We start from the raw sequence: 19,693 nt of genomic DNA on the forward strand, positions 1-19,693 counted from the left end.
CAACAGAGAGACAGCATTAAAGGAGCTGAGAGGGGAAACTCTTAGCTTTGTTAATGTCAACTATCTCTACCTGAACAGAGGAGACATGAGCTGGTGTAAGTGCCACACACTATCAAGCCATGGCAGTGACACGGGACCACAGCGGATAGAAAGAGACAGTGCCCACATGTGGCTGACAGAGGCTGAGCTGCATATACAATAATGCCTTCATCTCCAGCAGCTGCAGCTGCACTGGCAATTGAGCACTCTTAAGACAGGCCGCTTACAAGGCTTGCCGTTTCTCACTTCCCTGGAGAGGAATACACATTCTTGTCATTACTCATGATATGCATCACATGTTAACCAACTCCTTCTCTGCATTCTAAGAAAGGGCAGGGATTCTAACAGAGGCAATGCAAAATGCTGCCACCAGGTACAGGATCAAAAAAAGGCAGAGGATGAATCACACAGTCCTGGAGGAACTAGATTAGGTGAGGAAACAATGGGTGGTATGTGTTTTCCTCAGCTGTCTAGCAGTGGCCACGCAAGATGGTATAGGAAATAAGGAAGAAAAAGCTGGATCTTATTCTTTCATTAAAGCACCATAAGACCTTGAAAATAAAGAAGTTTTTCAGACATAATTCATGCTAACTCACACCCAGTTAATCTGAAAGATGGCATGATTTACAATCAGCTTCAGGTCATCTGTCTTTGACATTCTACCCGATATTTGCATATTCAGAAGCTGTACGAGCACAAAAATTATTAATATGAAATCCACTCTCCATTACAGTAGAATGACATGTAATTTATTCATATATCTGACAGTTAGGCAGTACTCAAAATTCATTTAAATAAGCAAGTGATTACACAAACATCTAATAATACTAAAATTGATAGTCTGAAAGTATAAAATACCATGGGTATGAAATGCCATGGTAAATACTATTCAACAGACTACAATCATAATTCCAAACTAAATCACATTTTTTTGAAATGATTTTTAGCAGTTTTGGAATGATTTCACTTTACTTTTTCCAAGCAATTTACTTCTTCCACTGATAAGATCATTATTTTCAAGAAATATTGCAGAATGACATAGTTTTGGTTTCTCTCTTGCAACACATTTTCTTGCAAATTGTTTTTTAATATTGCCCATTGACATAGAAAACAAACCAGTCAGCACTCAGTTCCCCAAGCAAAGATGCTTGGATCAGAACAGTGCTGAGGGATAACTCTGAGTTCAGCAAGAAGAGGAGGGCAGTGAAAAACCTTTTGCAGCTTTTGAAATAGGCTTACTTCTCTTCTGAGGCTCCAAGAATCATGAACATATTTAGACATCCAAGCCAGTGAAATTATGAGAATAAAAAAAAAAATCATTTGATCACCAGATGACCATGATACAATTGCAACTGGAATTAAGTTACAAAATAATTCTGCAGAACTTCACACAAAAACAGCTCCTACCTAAAGTTACTTCTTGTAAGCCTCATTACATTTTTGTGAAGCACAGCTAGGTTTGCAGGAAGAGTTTGGCTTATCATGTGTCTGTCTGTATTATGTTAAAGTCTTATACTTTATCAGAAATGAGGTCCAAGCATGAACCTGGCTTGAAAAGCTAGCAGCAGTAGTCATGAAACATATCAATAAATTAAAAGGCTTTCACAGAACAAGATTCAGCTAAACCTCTTACATACAAAATACAGCTAGTGAAATACAAGTCTTTAATGTTGAGTTATGAGGGGGAGGAAAAAATTTAAAAAAATAGAAAACTCTTTCCATACCTGGGTGTCAAGGCAAGATGTAACACTGTATAATGCCATAATATGAGCAGTCACTGGAGGACAGATAGTCCAGAAATAGTGATATTTGGGGATCTTGGAATTATGACCAAGAGATGAAAATACTGTATCAAAAGGCATGCATATAATCACTGTGTGCATTCAGTGAGTGAGCTGTGACCTAAGCAGAGACCTAACACGACAATGAGGCAGTGTTCCAGGGTATCCATTAAAATCAGCGTGGGCGACTACATGTTGATTAAACCTTCAGAGGCAGCAAAATGCGGGCACAGCGCCATGTCTGGATTTTGCAGCTGTTTTATGATCCTCTTGCGGAATTTCTCCCTCACACGATTAAATTCCATTATGTCCATGGGATCTTCTTCAATCCAAAACTTGTGAAATTCATGCATCAAATAGCCTGTTAGAGATAAGGCAGTGATAAGAGCACAAGAGATAAAGGTTCTTAAACATATTAAACAACCATCCTGAATGAGTTAGGCCAAAATCACAGAACCCATGGAGCTCAAAGAAACTCAAAATTTAGCAAATAAGACTATTTAAGATTATTTTGGGGTTGGAGGGTAGCTTGGTGTTAGAGTCACTTGCTTAGTATGCTTGAGGATGTGGGGTTTGATAATCAGCACATCAAAAAAAAATTCTTTATTCTTTAAGACCAGTGAAGCAGAAGCTAGCAATTGGTTAAGATTTTTACAGTTGGTCTTAAAATTATTCTCAATTTCAGGAAGCAGGAAGACAAATCAGTTCTGCCATCTCTTGAATATGGATCACATGGGGAATATATTCTGAAAGGCCAACAGTGACTACTTCATCCTTCTCCTCCTAATTAAATTAATATAATGGTTCAATTTTTCAAAATTACTCTGCTCCACCTTTTTTGTTTTGACTTTTGATTTAACTGCATTTTAAATTACCCTGACAAATCAAACAAATGCATTTTGACAATCTATTATGAGACAATAAGAATGGTAAATCAACTCTGAACAACCCAGACTGGTCATTAAACTATGTGAAATTGATAATAAGACTTCCTTGCTCTGAAACATAATTTCATATTCAAATCAAAAATGTTATCTATGAATGATCTGGAGTGGGAAAATTTTGGAAAAAATGTGAAGTCCTTGATACAAGAATCTATTGTGTCTGTTTCCCATAGTGCCCCCTCCCCTCCACCACATTTAAAATTGAAATGTGGATTGTTTTTTTTTTAAAGACAATTATAGGTATTTGTATGTAATAAATTCATTGCAAACTCTATCTTAGAAAAGATAGAAATCTATCTTAGAAAAGAGTATTTAAGGAAATAATCCTATCAAAACAAACATTACACAAGCTTTTTTGTTTGTTAACTTTAGAAAGTATTTGAAAACAGGAGCCAAGACTGGAGCAAGACACCTGGTTCAAATATCAGCTCTTTTACCTCTTTATGTGAACAGAAATGAAGACTCATATTAGAAAGAATATACTCAGTTTGAATATTAAAAAATTAACAACTTTTGTTTTTCTGGTAACTAGCAATGTATGGGAATCCTTTTGACAAAATTCCATAAACAGATTTTAAAAATCCTTATTCATATATATAATACAAATTAGAAGTAACCTCCCCCCAACATATATGGCCAGGTGTTGACCCACTTGTACTCTTGTTCCTCCCATCAATATTCTTCTCATTATTTTTGTTAGGTATGCTCATACATCCATAAGTACACGGTCTCTACACAAATATAGGACAGAGAGAGAGAGTATTTATTTTATGTTTCTTTTGGGTTCACTGTTCCATTTCTTTTAGGACTAGTCTGTCTTTGGGCTCTTCACATGCAGTAATTGACATGACTGCTTTTAACATTTCTGATAAGAGACACAATCCACCCTCACCCAACTGGCCCGTGGTACACACACTAGGGCTGACTATCAGAAAATACTCAGATCAGCAGTATCAGTCACCTGGGAGCCATCTTCTCTGTGTTCATCTGATGCTTGGATTCCCCAAGGCAGCCCAAGGTGGCATCCAGGCTTGATGGTTCCATGGATGAGAAGCTTGTCTCTTAAAATGGTTCTCACATGGAGCCTAAAGCTTTAGGTTTTATGGAGCAAATTCAATCCTCAGTCAGATCCTTCAGATCCAAGTATCTGAAGTGTGCTTTATGCCCAGTGCTTATCTCATCTCCAGGCTGTGCATCCCTATTTCTCCTCACCATTTCTCACATACCCTGTTGGAGTTTATTTATCAGCCTGGTTGTTTTGGTGCACACCAAAGAGAAACTTGTTTCCTCTAACCTCAGTCTTATCCAATGAAAAGAAATCAATCATCTGCCCATTTCAGTGACTGAACAAATTCTTAAAATATCCCAGGAGTGATTTGGGGTACCAAACTTGCAATTCATTAAGAATCCTGTGTTACTAAAGTTTGAGAACCTATGGTCTAGAAGATGACATCTTTTTAAGTTTCCTTGGCTTCCTTCTAAATATTAAGATTTCTATGGTTCTAAAAGAAATCTATGATAATGTATAATTTCTTCTCTTAGTATATAAAATACGCATAATTTTCCTGACTGGTTTTTGAGCTCAAATAAACATACCTGAGCTATTTTGCATGGAAAGTCAAGTTTCTAATACTATGAATTAAAAATGTCCATGATGTATCTCATTAATATCTTATGAGTGACAGCATCTTTACTCCTGTTGACAATGATAAATACGTACTGTGAAAAGTCATCTTTTAAAAATTTTATTTTTAATTGCACTATTTATAGGGTACAATGTAATAATTTGATACATGTATACAGTGTGGAATGATCAAATTAGTGTACATAGCATTTCCATTGCAAATGTTTATCATCATCTTTTAATAATTCATTTTTCTGCAACATACATAAAAATGTTCATTCTTCTATAATATGTAGATATATTTGGCAAATACTCTAAAGATGATGTAATGTGGCACAGAGTTCTAAAATAACGCAGTTCCATTTAGTTTTTTAATAATGCTTTCATTTACAGTATCTTTTATATATTATATATATTTTTAAGTTGTTGTTGGACCATTTATTTTATTTATATGCAGTGCTGAGAAATGAACCCAGTGCCTCACACAGGCCAGGCAAGCACTCTACCGCTGAGCTGTAACCCCAGCCCAGCTCCATTTAGTTTCCCCTGTTTTCTATCTTATGCACAATTACAGAACAACATCTTGGAAATTTTAAAAAATTGGCTAGATGAAGTGGTTCATATATGATACCATTCTCATGATACCTCCTCTTAAGGCTACAAATTCAAACTGTAGAGCTTGTAGACAGATTCCCTGGGATTCTCTCTATTCATTAGAAAAGCAATTAGAGATCATATAACATGATTGTAATAAAAATGCAGAAATGGTGGCCCAGAATCCCAGGTACATATTACAGTCATAAAATTCTTCTCATTTTATATAACATGGGGTGTTCAAAAATTCATTTGGCCAATTGGCCAGGTAATCCATCCTCCAATTACAAATATGTAACAGATACAACATTAGGTACTGAGGATGAAGAGAAAGGTCGAGTTCTGTGTTTCCTAATTTCTCAGTCTCCTGGAGAGAGGGAGACAGGTATGCAATTTCCACTGATGATCTGTTAGCTCAGGAAGCTAACAAAGCAGCGTGGAAAGCAGGAGAAAACAGAGGCCAAGCTATGGCTAACAGTCTCTCACTTAATTCTTACAACAGCTTTGTGGGGTAGGCGATGGAGATTTTATATCTCTATTTCACACCAGAGGACACTGGGCTTAGATAAGATTCTTGAATGGTGCATAGTTACACAATGACAGCAGGAAATCAGGACCACAAACCAGTTGATTTCCCACAGCCGCAACAGCCAGCCTTTCCTGTGCATTCTGTTCCTCTGGTTCTTATTCTTATTGAATAGTTCTTCTTCTGAAGGTCAAAGAAAAGACAATTCCTTTTCCTCTTCCGGCCATTGTGTGTTCCTTTGCTCACTAGCCTAACCTCACTCCATTTCAATGGGGGCTGTGTGTTCAGTAGAGCTTTAGATTGAATGCAGTTTTTGTAACATAGTCCCTTGGCAGTGCAGTGTCACGGAATAATGCTGTGAAGTCATAATGATGGAGCCATTATGTTCTTATATTCTTCCACCTAGATGAAATACTTATTTTGAATACTAATTTGGCTTTCCATCTCAAGCCTGCAGCAAATTTATTGCTGCTTCAATGTGTCTTGGTTTTGCTTCACTGCATCGGGTTAGTAGAGAGCAGAGACGTGTGCAAGGACACAGGTAATTACAAAAATATTACAGAGGAGACGTGCAGAACTGATCATAGTTGGTGAAGGAATAATGAAGCTAGGGCACAGTTTGCTTCCTCTAAAGACTCCCCAGTTCCTCTGCCTATGAGCCAATCCACAGGGAACTGCTGCTGTTTCCAAAACCTGAGGAGTGCCTTGGGAAATAAGTAATCCTATGGCATGCTTACTCATCTGCTCTGGGACTCTCAGAAACATTTCAATCCAGGACAAGGCTAAAATTTTCCAGATCATATAGTGTCCCCTTCCCCCTATAAAGAACATTGCCCAATATTGTAGCTTCCTTTCCATTCACCCATCCATTCATCCATGCATTCAATAAATAGTTACTCAGTGTTTACTCTGTACGAGGTTCTGTGCTGAGGGTATGGCAGTGGACAAAACAGAAATGCTATTTCTCTATAATTTTAACTTTGATTATTTTCCCGGGAAATGCCCTTCACTGTGTGGCACTGATTTTCTTCCTCAATGCTGATGAATTTCAAATCTGTAGCTTGTGCCATTCAGATTCTTCAGAGCTCCAGAGCCTTATATTAGAATGTCCATTCTGTGGCTCTACATGGATTTCACTCCGCTTGTCTAAAATTAAACTCATTTTATTTTCCCTCAGAATTTCCTTTATTTCCATAAAGAGCATGGAAAACACAGAATAGGCTAAGTGTAATGGACTAAGGAAATGTAGCATGAGGTTTTATTTAGCTATATGTTCATGCTCTTTAATGTGGCCTTTGAAGCTCTTTGAGATCTGGCCCCATTCTACTCTAATATTCCCAGTATCACCTCTAGTCACACTCTGTCTCCTCCCTGACACTCTCTGCTCTACTACTTGATTCCACTTTCTTCGGTTTTGTGACCTTTGCCCTGCCACTTCCTCTGGCCCAACCACTCAGCTACTATTGCTTTATTTTCTGCCACTCGTCCTTCAGGTCTCATTGAAAGTGGCAGTTGCTTCAGGGAGCTTTCCTTAATTCCCAGACTTAGTGAACTAGGAAAGCCATAGGTATTTGCAATTTTTAAAAACTAGCTTTACTTTCTCAATCACAAAAGTCTTGCCATAATGTTTTACTTTCTTGTTTAGATGTCTTTTTCCTCCCAGAACCTGACCTGCAGTAAAATCTCAATATTTGTTAGAGATGGTCAGAGTTATTACAGGAGTAAATATAATCATCCAATTGTCAAAATAGGAGCTGTAATGACATTATATGTGGGACTCACATTTTCTATGGACAAGTTATAAAGTATATGCATCTTTAAATTTCCTTTTAGTTTCTAACCTAAGTTACACATGCATATTGTTCAGAGTCAAATAGTTTAACAAGTCTAGTTTCAAAAAAAGAGAACAAAACAAAAATATTCCAGTTTCACTTGCCCTAATTCTTGCATTTCAACTCTTTGAGCTGATTATTTTGACTACTGACCTCTATAGTTCTAAATAACAAGGTTTCCATTGCTTGATATTTTTTTAAACTATTTTTTATAAGAGATGAAGACTTTGCTCCCTTTCACCCACCTAGACATATGACCATTTATTTTCTCATCTCTTCTTAGATTTTTTAACTGCCTTATTTCTTATTTGCTTAGTTTTCCACTTTAACCTTAAACCATCTCTAAAGTACGCCAATGTCCTCTTAATGTGCTTGAACGTGATAGATACTATATTTTTTATGGTATTGGGAATGGAACCCAGTGGTGCTTTACCACTAAGCCACATCCCCACTCCTTTTAATTTTTTATTTTGAGAAAGGGTATCAATAAATTGGTAAGGCTAGCCTCAAACTTGAAATCCTTCTTCCCCAGCCTCCAAGTTGCTGGGATTACAGGTATATGTCGCCATGCCTAAACAAAAAATGGTAGATAGTCTATCAGTTTTATATTCTGCAAAGAGTCTACCAGAGCCTTCTGTACCTGCTAAAATACAAATTTCTTTGAGCCTATTGCACAGACTTTATCTTGGGCTTTCTCTTCACATTACCCTAAATATCCCCTTCACTTCTCTCATGGGATAAATCCTGTCTTCTGGATCCATTTATTCATTTTAAGATTATTCTCAGGGCTGGGGATATAGCTTAGTTGGTAGAGGGTTTGCCTCCCATGCATAAGGCCCTGGTTTCAGTCCCCAACACCACACACACACACAAAAATATTCTCTTGTTGTGTGGAATTACATCTATTAGGAACTTCCTGATAAAAGTACCAGAAAGTAAACTGTTCAAGATCTTGCATTTTAAAAAGTGTTTATTCTATTTCAGTATTTAACTGGTAAGTTAGATGGGGACTAGAATTATAAACTAGAAATCATATTCCCTTTATGTTTTCTTAAATATTTGCAGACATTTTCCCATTGTCTTCTAGACTACAGGGTTGCTATTGAGAATTCCAATGTCATCTCTAGTCCAAATTCTTCATATGACAACTTTGGAAGATTTCAAGATCATATCTTTCCAGTGTCATGATATTTCACAGTGGTATTTTGGTGTGGGTCTATTTTCATCCACTATGTTGGTGCTTAGTAGTTTAAATATGAAAGTCCATCCTTCAGTTCAGAAAATTTTTCTGATCTATTTCTTTGGTTCCCTTTCCTTTCTTTTCCTTTTTTCCAGGACTCCTGTTTTTCATCAATGCCTTTTTTTTTTTTTTCTGGGCAAGGTTTTCAACCTTGTCTTGTAATCTTGGAGATTTCATTTCTGCTAAAACATAGATCTGGCAGTCAACTCAGGCTGTGTAGAGAGCTGTACTCTTGAGTGCTATACCATGTGGGATCAGAGGGAGAGAGGCACTTGCAACTTCTTTAAGTCAGACCAGAAGCTGACACATTGAATATCATGCAAAGCTGGAAAGAGTAAAATTCATGAATCCCAAAAATATGAGTGTAGTTTCTGAGTGAGAAAGTAATCTGTTTTAGTCAGATTTTTTTTTTTTTTTTGTCACTGTGATCAAAAGACCTGACAAGAACCACATAGAGGAGGAAAAGTTTATTTTGGCTCATGGTTTCAGAGATTCAGTCCATGATTGGCTAACTTCACAGCTCATCATAACAGAAGGGTGTGGCACAGGCAAGCAGCTCAGGTTATGGCAACTGGGTAGCAGAGAGAGAGAACTCTGTTCACCAGGAACAAAATGTAAACCCCAAGGTCATGCTCCCAATAACCTACTTCTTCTAGTCACACCCTGTCTGCCTATAGTTACCACCCAGTTAACCCACATCAGAAGGTTGATCCACTTGATTAGGTTGCAGTTCTCATGATATAATGAGTCATCTCTGAGTATTTCTGCCATGAGTGGGGGATATCAAATAAAAAATTCACAACCAAATAAAAAATTCAAAACCAAAGGAAGGAGTTCAAAGGGCCCAAAGCAGCACAAAGATTTCTCAGCTTTGATCCTTTTCTGGAGTGCTCTATAGACACTTGTATTGATAATTAAATGACAGAACACTTACAGAACGTTTGTTGGAAGTGAGACAATGTTGGAGCTTCTGGAGCGATGTTGTAGAAGTGGGTTTTTAGTGCTCCACTGACCAGTAGATTATATGCCAGATCAGTTATATTGATGCCCACAATTGCAAATGAGTACCTGTGAAGTGAAAACCACAAAACCAATAGTGTTGCATATATGGGAAATAAGCATTTTAATGATAACCTGGGTTTTCAATTCCTATTACATTATCAGAGTGGCAAATTGCTTTCTTTTCCACCCTATCAAAACCTTGACTTTTATAATTGATCATAAGGTTTAAATAATGCATACCCAAAGAGTTGAGAGTTCATATGGTTTGACTTGGTAATTCTACTTCCAAAATATCCAAGTGGCCTGGCACGGTGGCACACACCTGTAATCCCAGTGTCTCAGGAGGCTGAGACAGGAGGATCATGAGTTCAAAGCCAGCCTCAGCAATAGCAAGGTGCTAAGGAACTCAGCGAGATAATAAAATACAAAATTGGGCTGGGGATATGGTTCGGGGTTGAGTGCCCCTGAGTTCAATCCCTGGTACCCCCCACAAGATAAATAAATAAAAAATTTAAAAGCCCAAAATATACAAAGTGGGCAAATCTTTATACACAAAGATATTAATCACAGCATTATTTATAATAGCAAAATGTGAAAACTATTCAAATATCCTAAAAAAAGATGACTAGAGAAATAGATTACAGTAATTTCATATACCATATTACAGCTGACTAAAACTATATTTTTAAATACTATTTAAGCAGGATATAAAACTTTATGTATTTAACAAGCCAAGTTTAAAATATATACAAATGTGCATGAAAAAAAAGGCTAGAATGAAATGCCACAAAATATTAATATGGGTACACAAGAATAATAAGATCAGGGTGATATTTTGGTTTACTTTCTATGCTTCAGAATAAATCATATATCATTTAAGTGAGAAAAATTTAAATAAGCATATTATCACAAAATGTATTTTATAGTCCCTTTTCTATATGCCTATTTAAAATGAAAGGAGAAATAAGTTTTAAATACTCTTTCTTATTACAAACCTGCACAAAAATATTTTTGGATGAAATGGGCATTTTAAAAGAGTTTCTAAAGTAAAATTTTATCTAATAAGTTCAATACTTGGTAAAAATCCTTCAAAGAAAGCTACCAAATCAAATTCTAAGTGGTGATTTCTAAAAATCCCTCCCATACAGTTATAACTATCTAAACCTCATCAGTTGGTTCCAAAGTGGTATAATGAAGTCATAGAAATAAATCCCAACACATATAAATGGTCCTTTTTAAAATTCAACAGGCTTACATATTTCTATCAGGACAAGTGGAATTCCATCCTTGTCACCTTTCACAGCACTCTTGGGGCACTTTTGCTCTGTTTGTGGTTTAGTCTGTCATTCTTTGTGTATGAAATTCCATACTCACCCAATTGCTTTATCCATCCTTTTCTTCTCCCATTCTGTTTTGCTGAATTTGCTGAATAAATGAATGAATAAATAACATTTAATCCTTTATGGGTTCTTGCTTTCTTTTACTGCTTATGTTAAAGTAGCTAACTGTATGCAGAGAAGTCTAGAACTTGAATCAGTTCGAGTATTGTCAACTTCTAAAGCAACAGTGAAAGACAGCCTTAAAGGCCAAACATTAAGTACTCCTTTATACCCTGTCATTACTTATCAAGTACTCCTCCTCCGAAAGTTTGCCTGGCATCTCTTTTCCCCTAAACAGAGGTTGCTTTACACACTCATGTTTCTTCACCGAATTTTGTTGGGTTTTCATCTCATGGTATTCATCCTGCCCAGTCCTATATGTGATGCCTGGTTCACAGTAGGTGCCGAATAAATGTTAGTAAGTAAATGATTGAGTCAGGAAAAGAAGGAAAGAAGAAAGGAGGGGGAAGGGAGAAGAAGAAGGGGAAGAGGGAGAAAAGACAGTAGATAAGTTTTAAAAAATTCTGTTCTCCAAGTGCGATGATACTTCTTCTAATTGAGCTCCATTTTAATCTATTTTATAATTTGAGATCCTGAATATGACTGTTTGAAGAATTTTCTGAAAATCCTGCCTTACATTCTATTATTTTGCATACTGTGTATCTGCCCCTTCCCAACAACATCTTGTAGGCAGAGCAATGTTCCACTCTTCTTCATGAATGATGTAACCTTCTTTCAGTGTTTTATGCTGAAAACTGACATTAGCACTGAAATGAAATAAAATGTAAAAACTAAAGACGTGAATACTTAGCTTCTGTCTAAGCAAAAGAAAGGAGAGTCCTCTCAAATACATGGCAAAACATGCAGATAATACACACAGCACACAACCACAAAAACATTAGGCAAAACTGATATTTAACTCTGTATGCTTTCTGGCTATGTAAATGACTGGCTATAATTAAAAATGACTGCTTTTAATTCATTTAAATATGCCATCTGTTTTTAAAGTATAACTTCTAACCAACAAACCAGTCAGCCAGAGAGGCTTCAGAAGATTTTTCCTTATAATACTCATATACAGCTGTGCAAGGTGGCATACACCTATAATCCTAGTGACTCAGGAGCCTGAAGCAAGAGGATTATAAGTTTGAGGCCAGCCTCAGTAACTTAAAGACCCTGTCTCAAAATAAAATTGGTAAAAACATCCCTGGGTTCAATACCTAGTAACAAAACAAACAAGCAAACAGAAAAAAAAACTCATTCAAATTAAAAAGAATTTTGTGTGAAATTTTAAAAAATTGTATGAGAATTTATGAGCATCATTTCCTCTTTAACAAAGTCTTTTTAGCACGTAGTGTCTCTGTTTGTTAAATTAAATCTTTATTTGCACTGGAAAGTATTGAAAAGGCCAATATCTTCCAATTATTTGATTATAGAATACAATCCTACAACCAACAACAAATGGGATCATTTTCTTCAGAAAAAATAAATCAACATAAAAGCTCACAGTCATAATTCTCCTTATAAACTGATTTACTTGTATCCCTCAAGTTCTTTCTAGACTCTAAAGGTAGATATTTAGGACAGCAGTAATACATCATGCCTGCTGAAAGACAGGGAAAGAACTTTCCCTAGTGTGTATGTTGACTTTTCACTGTTGAGCACCTGAAATATTCAGGGTCTGACAGAACCTATGTTGATATCATAATTGACTTCTTTCAGACATCACTGAAGAAGAATAGGAGTATTTTCAATACATTTTGATTTGTATCCAGTGACATTTACCATCAATCTGAAACAATAAATACACAAGCTTCCTCTATTCAATTGTATTGTAACTTGAGGGATAAAACATGGTAATTTTACAAATAATTTTTTTTAAAAAATTATAATTTTATCTTATGCTTAGTAAGCACAGGACACACTCACTAGTCTCTTCTTAAATGAGAGTAGTCACATAAACCTGCAAGTAATTCCTCTCTGATGGTGGATACAGGAGTTAACTATAAAGACTTTTTTTGAGAATGGTTCACAGACAAAAATCTCTTTCCAATGGTTAATCAAAAATATTTTAAGCTTGACATGAGTCAACACAGAGGAAGGGTGGTACAGTTGGCACAAGCTCTTTTAAACAGATGTATGAATGCTGCTATAAAAGATGTAGGTGTTCAACCTGAAGACATATCCTATGTCAACACACATGCTACTTCCATACCATTGGGAGATGCTGCTGTAAACAAAGCCATCAAACATCTTTTTAAAGACCATGCATAGGCCCTTGCAGTTTCTTCAATGAAGGCAGCCACAGGACATCTTCCGGGAGCTGCCGAGGCAGCTGAGGCAGCTTTTGCTGCATCAGCTTGTAATTATTGAAATCTACCACCTACTTTAAACCTGGATTGCACAGAACCAGAATTTGATCTCAATTATGTTCTGCTAAAGGCACAGGATAGAAAACTGATAAATGATGTATTGTATCCCTCAAGTTCTTTCTAAACTAATACATTGTTTAGGTAAAGGGGTAAGGTAAAGCGTTCAAAAGGGTAAAGGGTTCAAAAGAGATAAAGGGTTCAAAACTTCCTTTGGTTTGGGGGGTACTAATGCAACATTTTGTATAGCTGGCATGTAGTCATTTTTAATTTAACAGTGGTTTTAAAAATGTTTTTAAAAATATTTTAAGCCTATTGTTACTTTCCAGACCACGAAGGGTTCATGTTTCTGGCTCGCACTTCTCTGGCACCAGAGAGCACACACAGACTCTCAGCCAATTTTAATTACAGAAATATCAATTCAGATGAAGTTACAACAGCTTGATTTTAACCATCTAACAAATCAAGAAAGAACAAAGCAATTTTAGTGTTTTCTTAAAATAAATAAAAATAGGTCTCTCATTCTTGAGCTAACCCACATTCCACCTGGAGTGTGCCTACCTTCACTTTTCACTTTCTAATAAAACTCTTCCTTCTTTTGCTAAATAAATGAAGCAAATGAATTTTCAGTCTTATAAAAGATTATAAATGTAAACCTAGGAAAGTGTAATGTAATTTCATGAACCTTCACCAAATGGGACTGTAATGAATATAATAAGGAGTGGGAGTCTAAGTCATCCTCTACTGAATTTTGAGAAAGTTATGATAAAATTTTAGATTTGTTTAACCAACATGAACACTAATAACTAACCTGCCATCATGCTGAGGGAAAAAAAGTGATACAAAACCATGACTGCAAAATAGTGGAACTACTTATAAGAAGAGCAACTAATAACACACACAGACACACACATTAGCTGTTATATACAATCAAATCAGATACATAAAACAGAAGGGAAGATTTTCTCTATGTAATGAAATTCCCACATGAATTGTCCTTCCTGGGGTCAAGTGTTCCCCCTCGAGGTAAAGGATTTAAAACTTCCTGAAACCGGGTACAGTCATGGCTATCAAAAGGCACTTTGATATTTTCCATCAGATTTGTTTAATCAGATTTTCAGCTCATTAAGACACAGCCCCCAAATAATTAATTATAACAGATAAAAAGTTGAAAAATGTTTGCTTTTTGAACATTTTTCATAAATTTATATTTCCTTTAAAAAGTCTTACCACTAATCATTCTCAAATAAATAAAAGCAATAAAACATGAAAGCAAAGGGGAAAATACCTTATTTCATCCTTAGTGATATCCCTTCATGTAATGAATTAAAGAAAAACATTTAGAAAGGTAAATTAAAATGCAAATAAGTTAGAATCCTAAAATTTACAAAAAAATTAAAAAAATTAAAAAGCTTCAATAATTCCAGACTTCCTCAGTTGGTTTCTTACTTCATGACTTCTGTTCCTTCTTTCTCCCACCACACTTGCTTGTTTCTCTGAATTCTTTCTCCCATCCCCGAACTTCTTCCTTGCCTACCTCTCAATCTTCCTGGACCCAGTGACATTATCAGTCTCTTTAACTATATATCTTGCTTGAATGGTGCCACTTTCCATCCTAAATCCTGGAACAGTACCTGAAGTTTTGCTCCTCCTATTCAGCATTTGTCAAAAGGGCTTGTTTGAGAGAACTTTAAATCTCATTCCTGGTGGGCTGACTCTCCTGATAATCTTTATCTACAGATCCATGTAAGAGGTCATCTTTACCTAATTCATAAAGCCTAATCCATCTTTTATTTTCAACAGTTACCTGCATTTTGGATGAAGAGAGTCAGAGAGGACCTGCTGAGCTGCTGTAGAATCCCTTTCTGCAAAATACCTGCAGTTGAAGAAAAACAAAACAAAACAAAACAAAAGCCATAATTCTGTACCGGCAGAATAAATTCACTTTTATCCAGTTTGAGGATATTTTGAACACAGAGATGGGTACTAGCATAAGATTATTACTAGTTTCAGCTCCTTTAGAGAACAGTTTTTTATAATAGGTGCCACCCCCCACAATCTGACATGGCAGAGTGGTTGTGAAAGCCACAGTTTCTATGTGTCAACTAAGGCAATGTAAATTGCTGTGGGATTTAATTTGCAGAAAACATTTTTTAAAAAAGCATAAGAGGTTGAGGTTCATTGGGATTTTCAGAGAAAAGGAAAAAGGAAGCTTGCCCTGATGATTAAGACCCCACTCAGCCAGGTGCAGTGGTGCATGCCTGCTGAGGCAGGAGGATTTCGAGTTCAAAGCCAGCCTTAGCAACAGCAAGGCACTAAGCAACTCAATGAGACCCTGTCTCTAAATAAAATACAAAATAGGGCTTGGGGATGTGGCTCAGTGGTTGAGTGTCCCTGAGTTAAACCCCTGGGACTCTCCCCCCACCCCAAAAAAAGACCCCACTCAGCATGTACTTTTCTGCTCTGCTCCTCCTTCCCCTCCCTATAAAAGTCCATTATGTTCCTGGGTCCCCCAAGATGAAGCTGTGAGGATATAGCCCCTCCATCTTCTTCTGGGCTGGCCCTTGAATAAACCTGATTCCTTCCTGCCAACTCTGGTTTCCTGAGTATTGGCCTTTGAGCAGCAGCAGCACAGACCTTGTCCTGGTTACACTGTTCATATTTCTTTATCTAGTGTATCAAAACAATTCTCAAATAATAAGACAAACAACCTCACAGAGAATAATGGGCTGAATGGACCCTTCATCATTTTAGTGAGTGCCAATCTTGTCTCATTTCATTTTCTTTTTAAAAAATGTTTTTATTTTTATTTGTTCTTTTTAGATATACATGACAGTAGACTGTTCATTTCACTTTCTTTAAAAAAATTTATTTTTTAGAAGTAGTTAGACATAATACCTTTATTTTATTTGTTGATTTTTATGTGGTGCTGAGGATCAAACCCAGGGCCTTGCACGTGCTAGACCAGCGCTCAACCCCTCATTTCACTTTCTTTATGGTGGGTTGGCTCACAAAAATAATCAGTTTTAATATGTGAAAATTTTTAATCTTTTTTTTCAGTCAATACTTTTTTTTTGTCTGTAAGAGATCCCACCTTACTCATGTATCTTAAAGATTTCCTCCAAAAGGTTAAAAAACCTTGTTTTTAACTTTCAATTTTTAAATTGAGATGAGGCAGAGATTTAACTTTTATTTTTTCTAAACGGAAGGCAAATTGTCCCAGTTCCACTTGTTCAAAAACTCAGCCTTCAACAGTAGATTGTGACATCACCTTTGTCATTAAGGTCTGCTTTCTGTTCAGTCACTTTATATGATAATGTAGCATTTCAAACATTTTATAAGAGAATAGGTGATGATTAAACTTCCTAAATTTAAATCAAAGGGAAGAATCTAGGGAGAAAATGAGATGACACAAAAAGTGACTAAGGTTTCATTCCTTTTAAAAGTATATTACTCCCTCTCCTCACTAATAGGTTTGTGTCAAAAGACAGAAGAATTTATTCAAAAGGACTCTGTCTTGAAAAATAATGACTAGTGATAGCTGAATTTAATCATAAAAAATATTAAGTACAATTAGTCGGATCACAGTAAACATATAAAAGCACAGAGTTAAGAAGCAGTATTCTAAAAATAGAGAAAGGAAAAAAAATGTCAACCACTAACAAGGGAATGAAGACACCAACTTCCCACCTGAGAATTGGCAACTAAATAGAAAAATCAACCATCTCTCCACCTGTATTTTAGAGAAACCAAATAGCTATAGTTAATAAGAAAAACTTCTTACAGAATTCCAGGCAACAATTGTGGGAAGAATAGCAGTAGAAAGGCTTTTTTTTTTTTTTTTTTGCATAATAAATTAATTGGTTCAGCAAAAACCATGGAAGGAGGAAAGGCTGATGGGGGATATACAATACAGCCATCAGGCCATGACCCATCCCAGCACAAGGGCTGAGAGTGCTGGGATGACACAGACTCCTGCTGTGATGTCAACCTAAATCTCTTCAAGCTTTTCTGAATACCTCCAATTTTCAGGAAATTCAGGGATGGTTACAAATGCAAGCAGACAAATCTGGACCATGGGACATTTTACAGGACAATTGACCTGAAATCTTCTCCAAGTTAATGACAGAGGAGAAGAGGTGAAAGAGGGAACAGTGGAGAAGAGACTATTAATTTATAAAGACCCAAGGGACATATTCACTAAGTGCAATGCATAGGTCTTATATGGGACTGCATTTGAACAAAAACCCGCTGTAAAAGACATTTTTTTGAGCTGGGCGTGGTGGTGCATGCTTGTAATCCCAGTGGCTCCGGAGGCTGAGCAGAAGAATCAGCAAGTTCAAAGTCAGCCTCAGCAACTGCTAAGCGCTAAACAACCCAGTGAGACCCTGTCTCTAAATAAAAATAAGGCTGTGGATGTGGCTAGTGGTCAAGTGCCCCTGAGTTCAATCCCCATACCAAAAAATTTTAGAGAATTGGGCAATTTAAATATGGACTAGTTATACATTGTTAGCAGTAATAATGGTATTGTTGTTAATGGAATGCTGACACTTTTTAGAACTACCTATGGAAATACTGAATAAGATTGGATAGGTAATGGTCCCCAATTAGGGAATTTTTCAAATGTAAAGGCCATTCCATGAGAATGATCAGAAAAAATTCCAAATATTCCAATCAAACCTTTGTCCTGGGGTGGAGGTAGAAGGGTAGGTGTGCACAGAAGGGAGAGGGAACCTGAGTGGAGGTTACAGGAAAGTTCAAACTCAAGGTCTATAAATGCACAGCCAATTAGAAGGTCATGGGCAGAACCAATACCATTGGTACTTTTCCAATACCTGTTTTGCAAAGATTTTGACCATTAGCTTTTGTACTTTTCCAATACCTGATTGGCATAGATATAGATCAATCCCCCTACCCAGTAGCTGTATCAGCTCCTAGCCTAGTATGCTTAAGTGGCAACCCCTACTGGGTCCCCTCTCCCCCTGCAGGAGCGCTCTCTCTCTTTCTCTCTCTCTCTCTTTTCCGGTATGGGGATTGAAATCAGAGGCACTCAACCATTCTGAGCCACATCACCAGTCCTATTTTGAATTTATTTAGAGACAGGGTCTCACTGAGTTGCTTAGCCTGGCTTTGAACTTGGTCATCCTCCTCCCAAGCCGCTGGAGTTACAGGCCTGCACCACTTGCACCTGGCTTTTTTCCTTTTCACTTGAATAAATAAATCCTACTCTTTTTCCTTACTCTTCCTTGTCTGTGGATTTCATTCTTTGAATTCAAGATACAAGAACCCAGAAAGATGCCACTGGCAGGTGGATGGGATCTGCTGCAACACTACAGCAGCAGAGGCTGAAAATCCAGTTTCAATATGAGGGGTGAAATGACAAACAGTATAGGATTTTCATTAACATACTTCTGTCAGAAAAATAGGATTACAAGTATTTCAAACCTTGACAATTAATGAATCTGAGTGGTCAACATAAGATGTTATAACATCTTCCTTATTTTTTGCATATGCTTAGAGTTTTCATAATAAGAAAATAAAAAATATATTTGACAACATTTTAAAAAAATATGTGAAGTCTACTGAATTAGAAGAAGATGCTGGTAACTTTTTAAATTTTATCAATGTGAATTACCTTTGAGAGAACTTGAATGTTTTCTTGGACTTTTTGGGAAGTGACTTTTATAAACAGTAACTCCACTTTGTCATTTCAAAACATCACTCTAACATTCAATAATTCTTCATTGTACTTACTGCAAATTGTATAGTCCCAGAAGTCCCATTCCTCGAAAATCTGTCTTAGGATCGTCACCTTGGAAACCTATTTCACACCACTGCTTAGAAATGCGAGATTCCAGTGGAGTATTAGGCTTCAGGAATTTCCATAACTGAAGACAAAAGAAAAGGGAATTTCCCTGTTGATATGCACATGTAAATATCCTTTCCTACTGGTTTAGATCATGTAAACTACATTATGAGAAAGGAATTTGCAAAGCTGAATATGTGCAAATATATTATAATTAAAGATATGACCGTCTTTCAGTTATCTATAATAACAGGTCTCAAAGTATGGTAAAGACTCCTTGGAGGTACCAAAGACCTTTTCAGCATAGGTAGTAAAAAACCAAAACCAAAACCACTATTCCCTAATAAAAGTAAAAGATTAGTTACCTTTTCACCCTCATCTCAGGAGTGCTCTGAAGGCAATAGAATGTGTACTTGTGTATTTTAGCATTTTAAACCTTCCTGACTTGATTTCTTAATGGAAATTAGGTAGGTGACAATCTCCCACAAAAAAAGCTCTTTGGAGTTCTCTAAAATATTCAAGAGTATAAATGGAAAGGGGAAATTTTGAAGCCATTT

General features: G+C 36.5%; 1 protein-coding gene across 8 annotated transcripts in view; it reads right to left on the reverse strand.

Moving 5' to 3' along the window:
- Nucleotides 1-766: 766 nt before the first annotated feature.
- Elmod1 (ELMO domain containing 1) overlaps nucleotides 767-19,693 on the reverse strand; it is a 69,500-nt gene continuing 50,573 nt past the window's right edge. For 7 of the 8 annotated variants that reach the window (XM_048795595.1, XM_015490055.2, XM_048795592.1 and 4 more), the window contains 6 exons: nucleotides 19,085-19,218; nucleotides 15,138-15,206; nucleotides 14,619-14,642; nucleotides 10,957-11,007; nucleotides 9,515-9,648; nucleotides 767-2,181 (listed from right to left, as the gene is read on the reverse strand). In XM_048795595.1, the coding sequence (XP_048651552.1) occupies nucleotides 2,009-2,181; nucleotides 9,515-9,648; nucleotides 10,957-11,007; nucleotides 14,619-14,642; nucleotides 15,138-15,206; nucleotides 19,085-19,218 (585 nt within the window). In that variant the 3' untranslated portion in view covers nucleotides 767-2,008. The remainder of the gene's footprint in view (nucleotides 2,182-9,514; nucleotides 9,649-10,956; nucleotides 11,008-14,618; nucleotides 14,643-15,137; nucleotides 15,207-19,084; nucleotides 19,219-19,693) is intronic. The other variant, XM_048795598.1, reaches the window with a different exon arrangement.

Source organism: Marmota marmota, unplaced genomic scaffold, assembly GCF_001458135.2.
Source record: "Marmota marmota marmota unplaced genomic scaffold, marMar, whole genome shotgun sequence".
Classification (NCBI taxonomy): domain Eukaryota; kingdom Metazoa; phylum Chordata; class Mammalia; order Rodentia; family Sciuridae; genus Marmota; species Marmota marmota.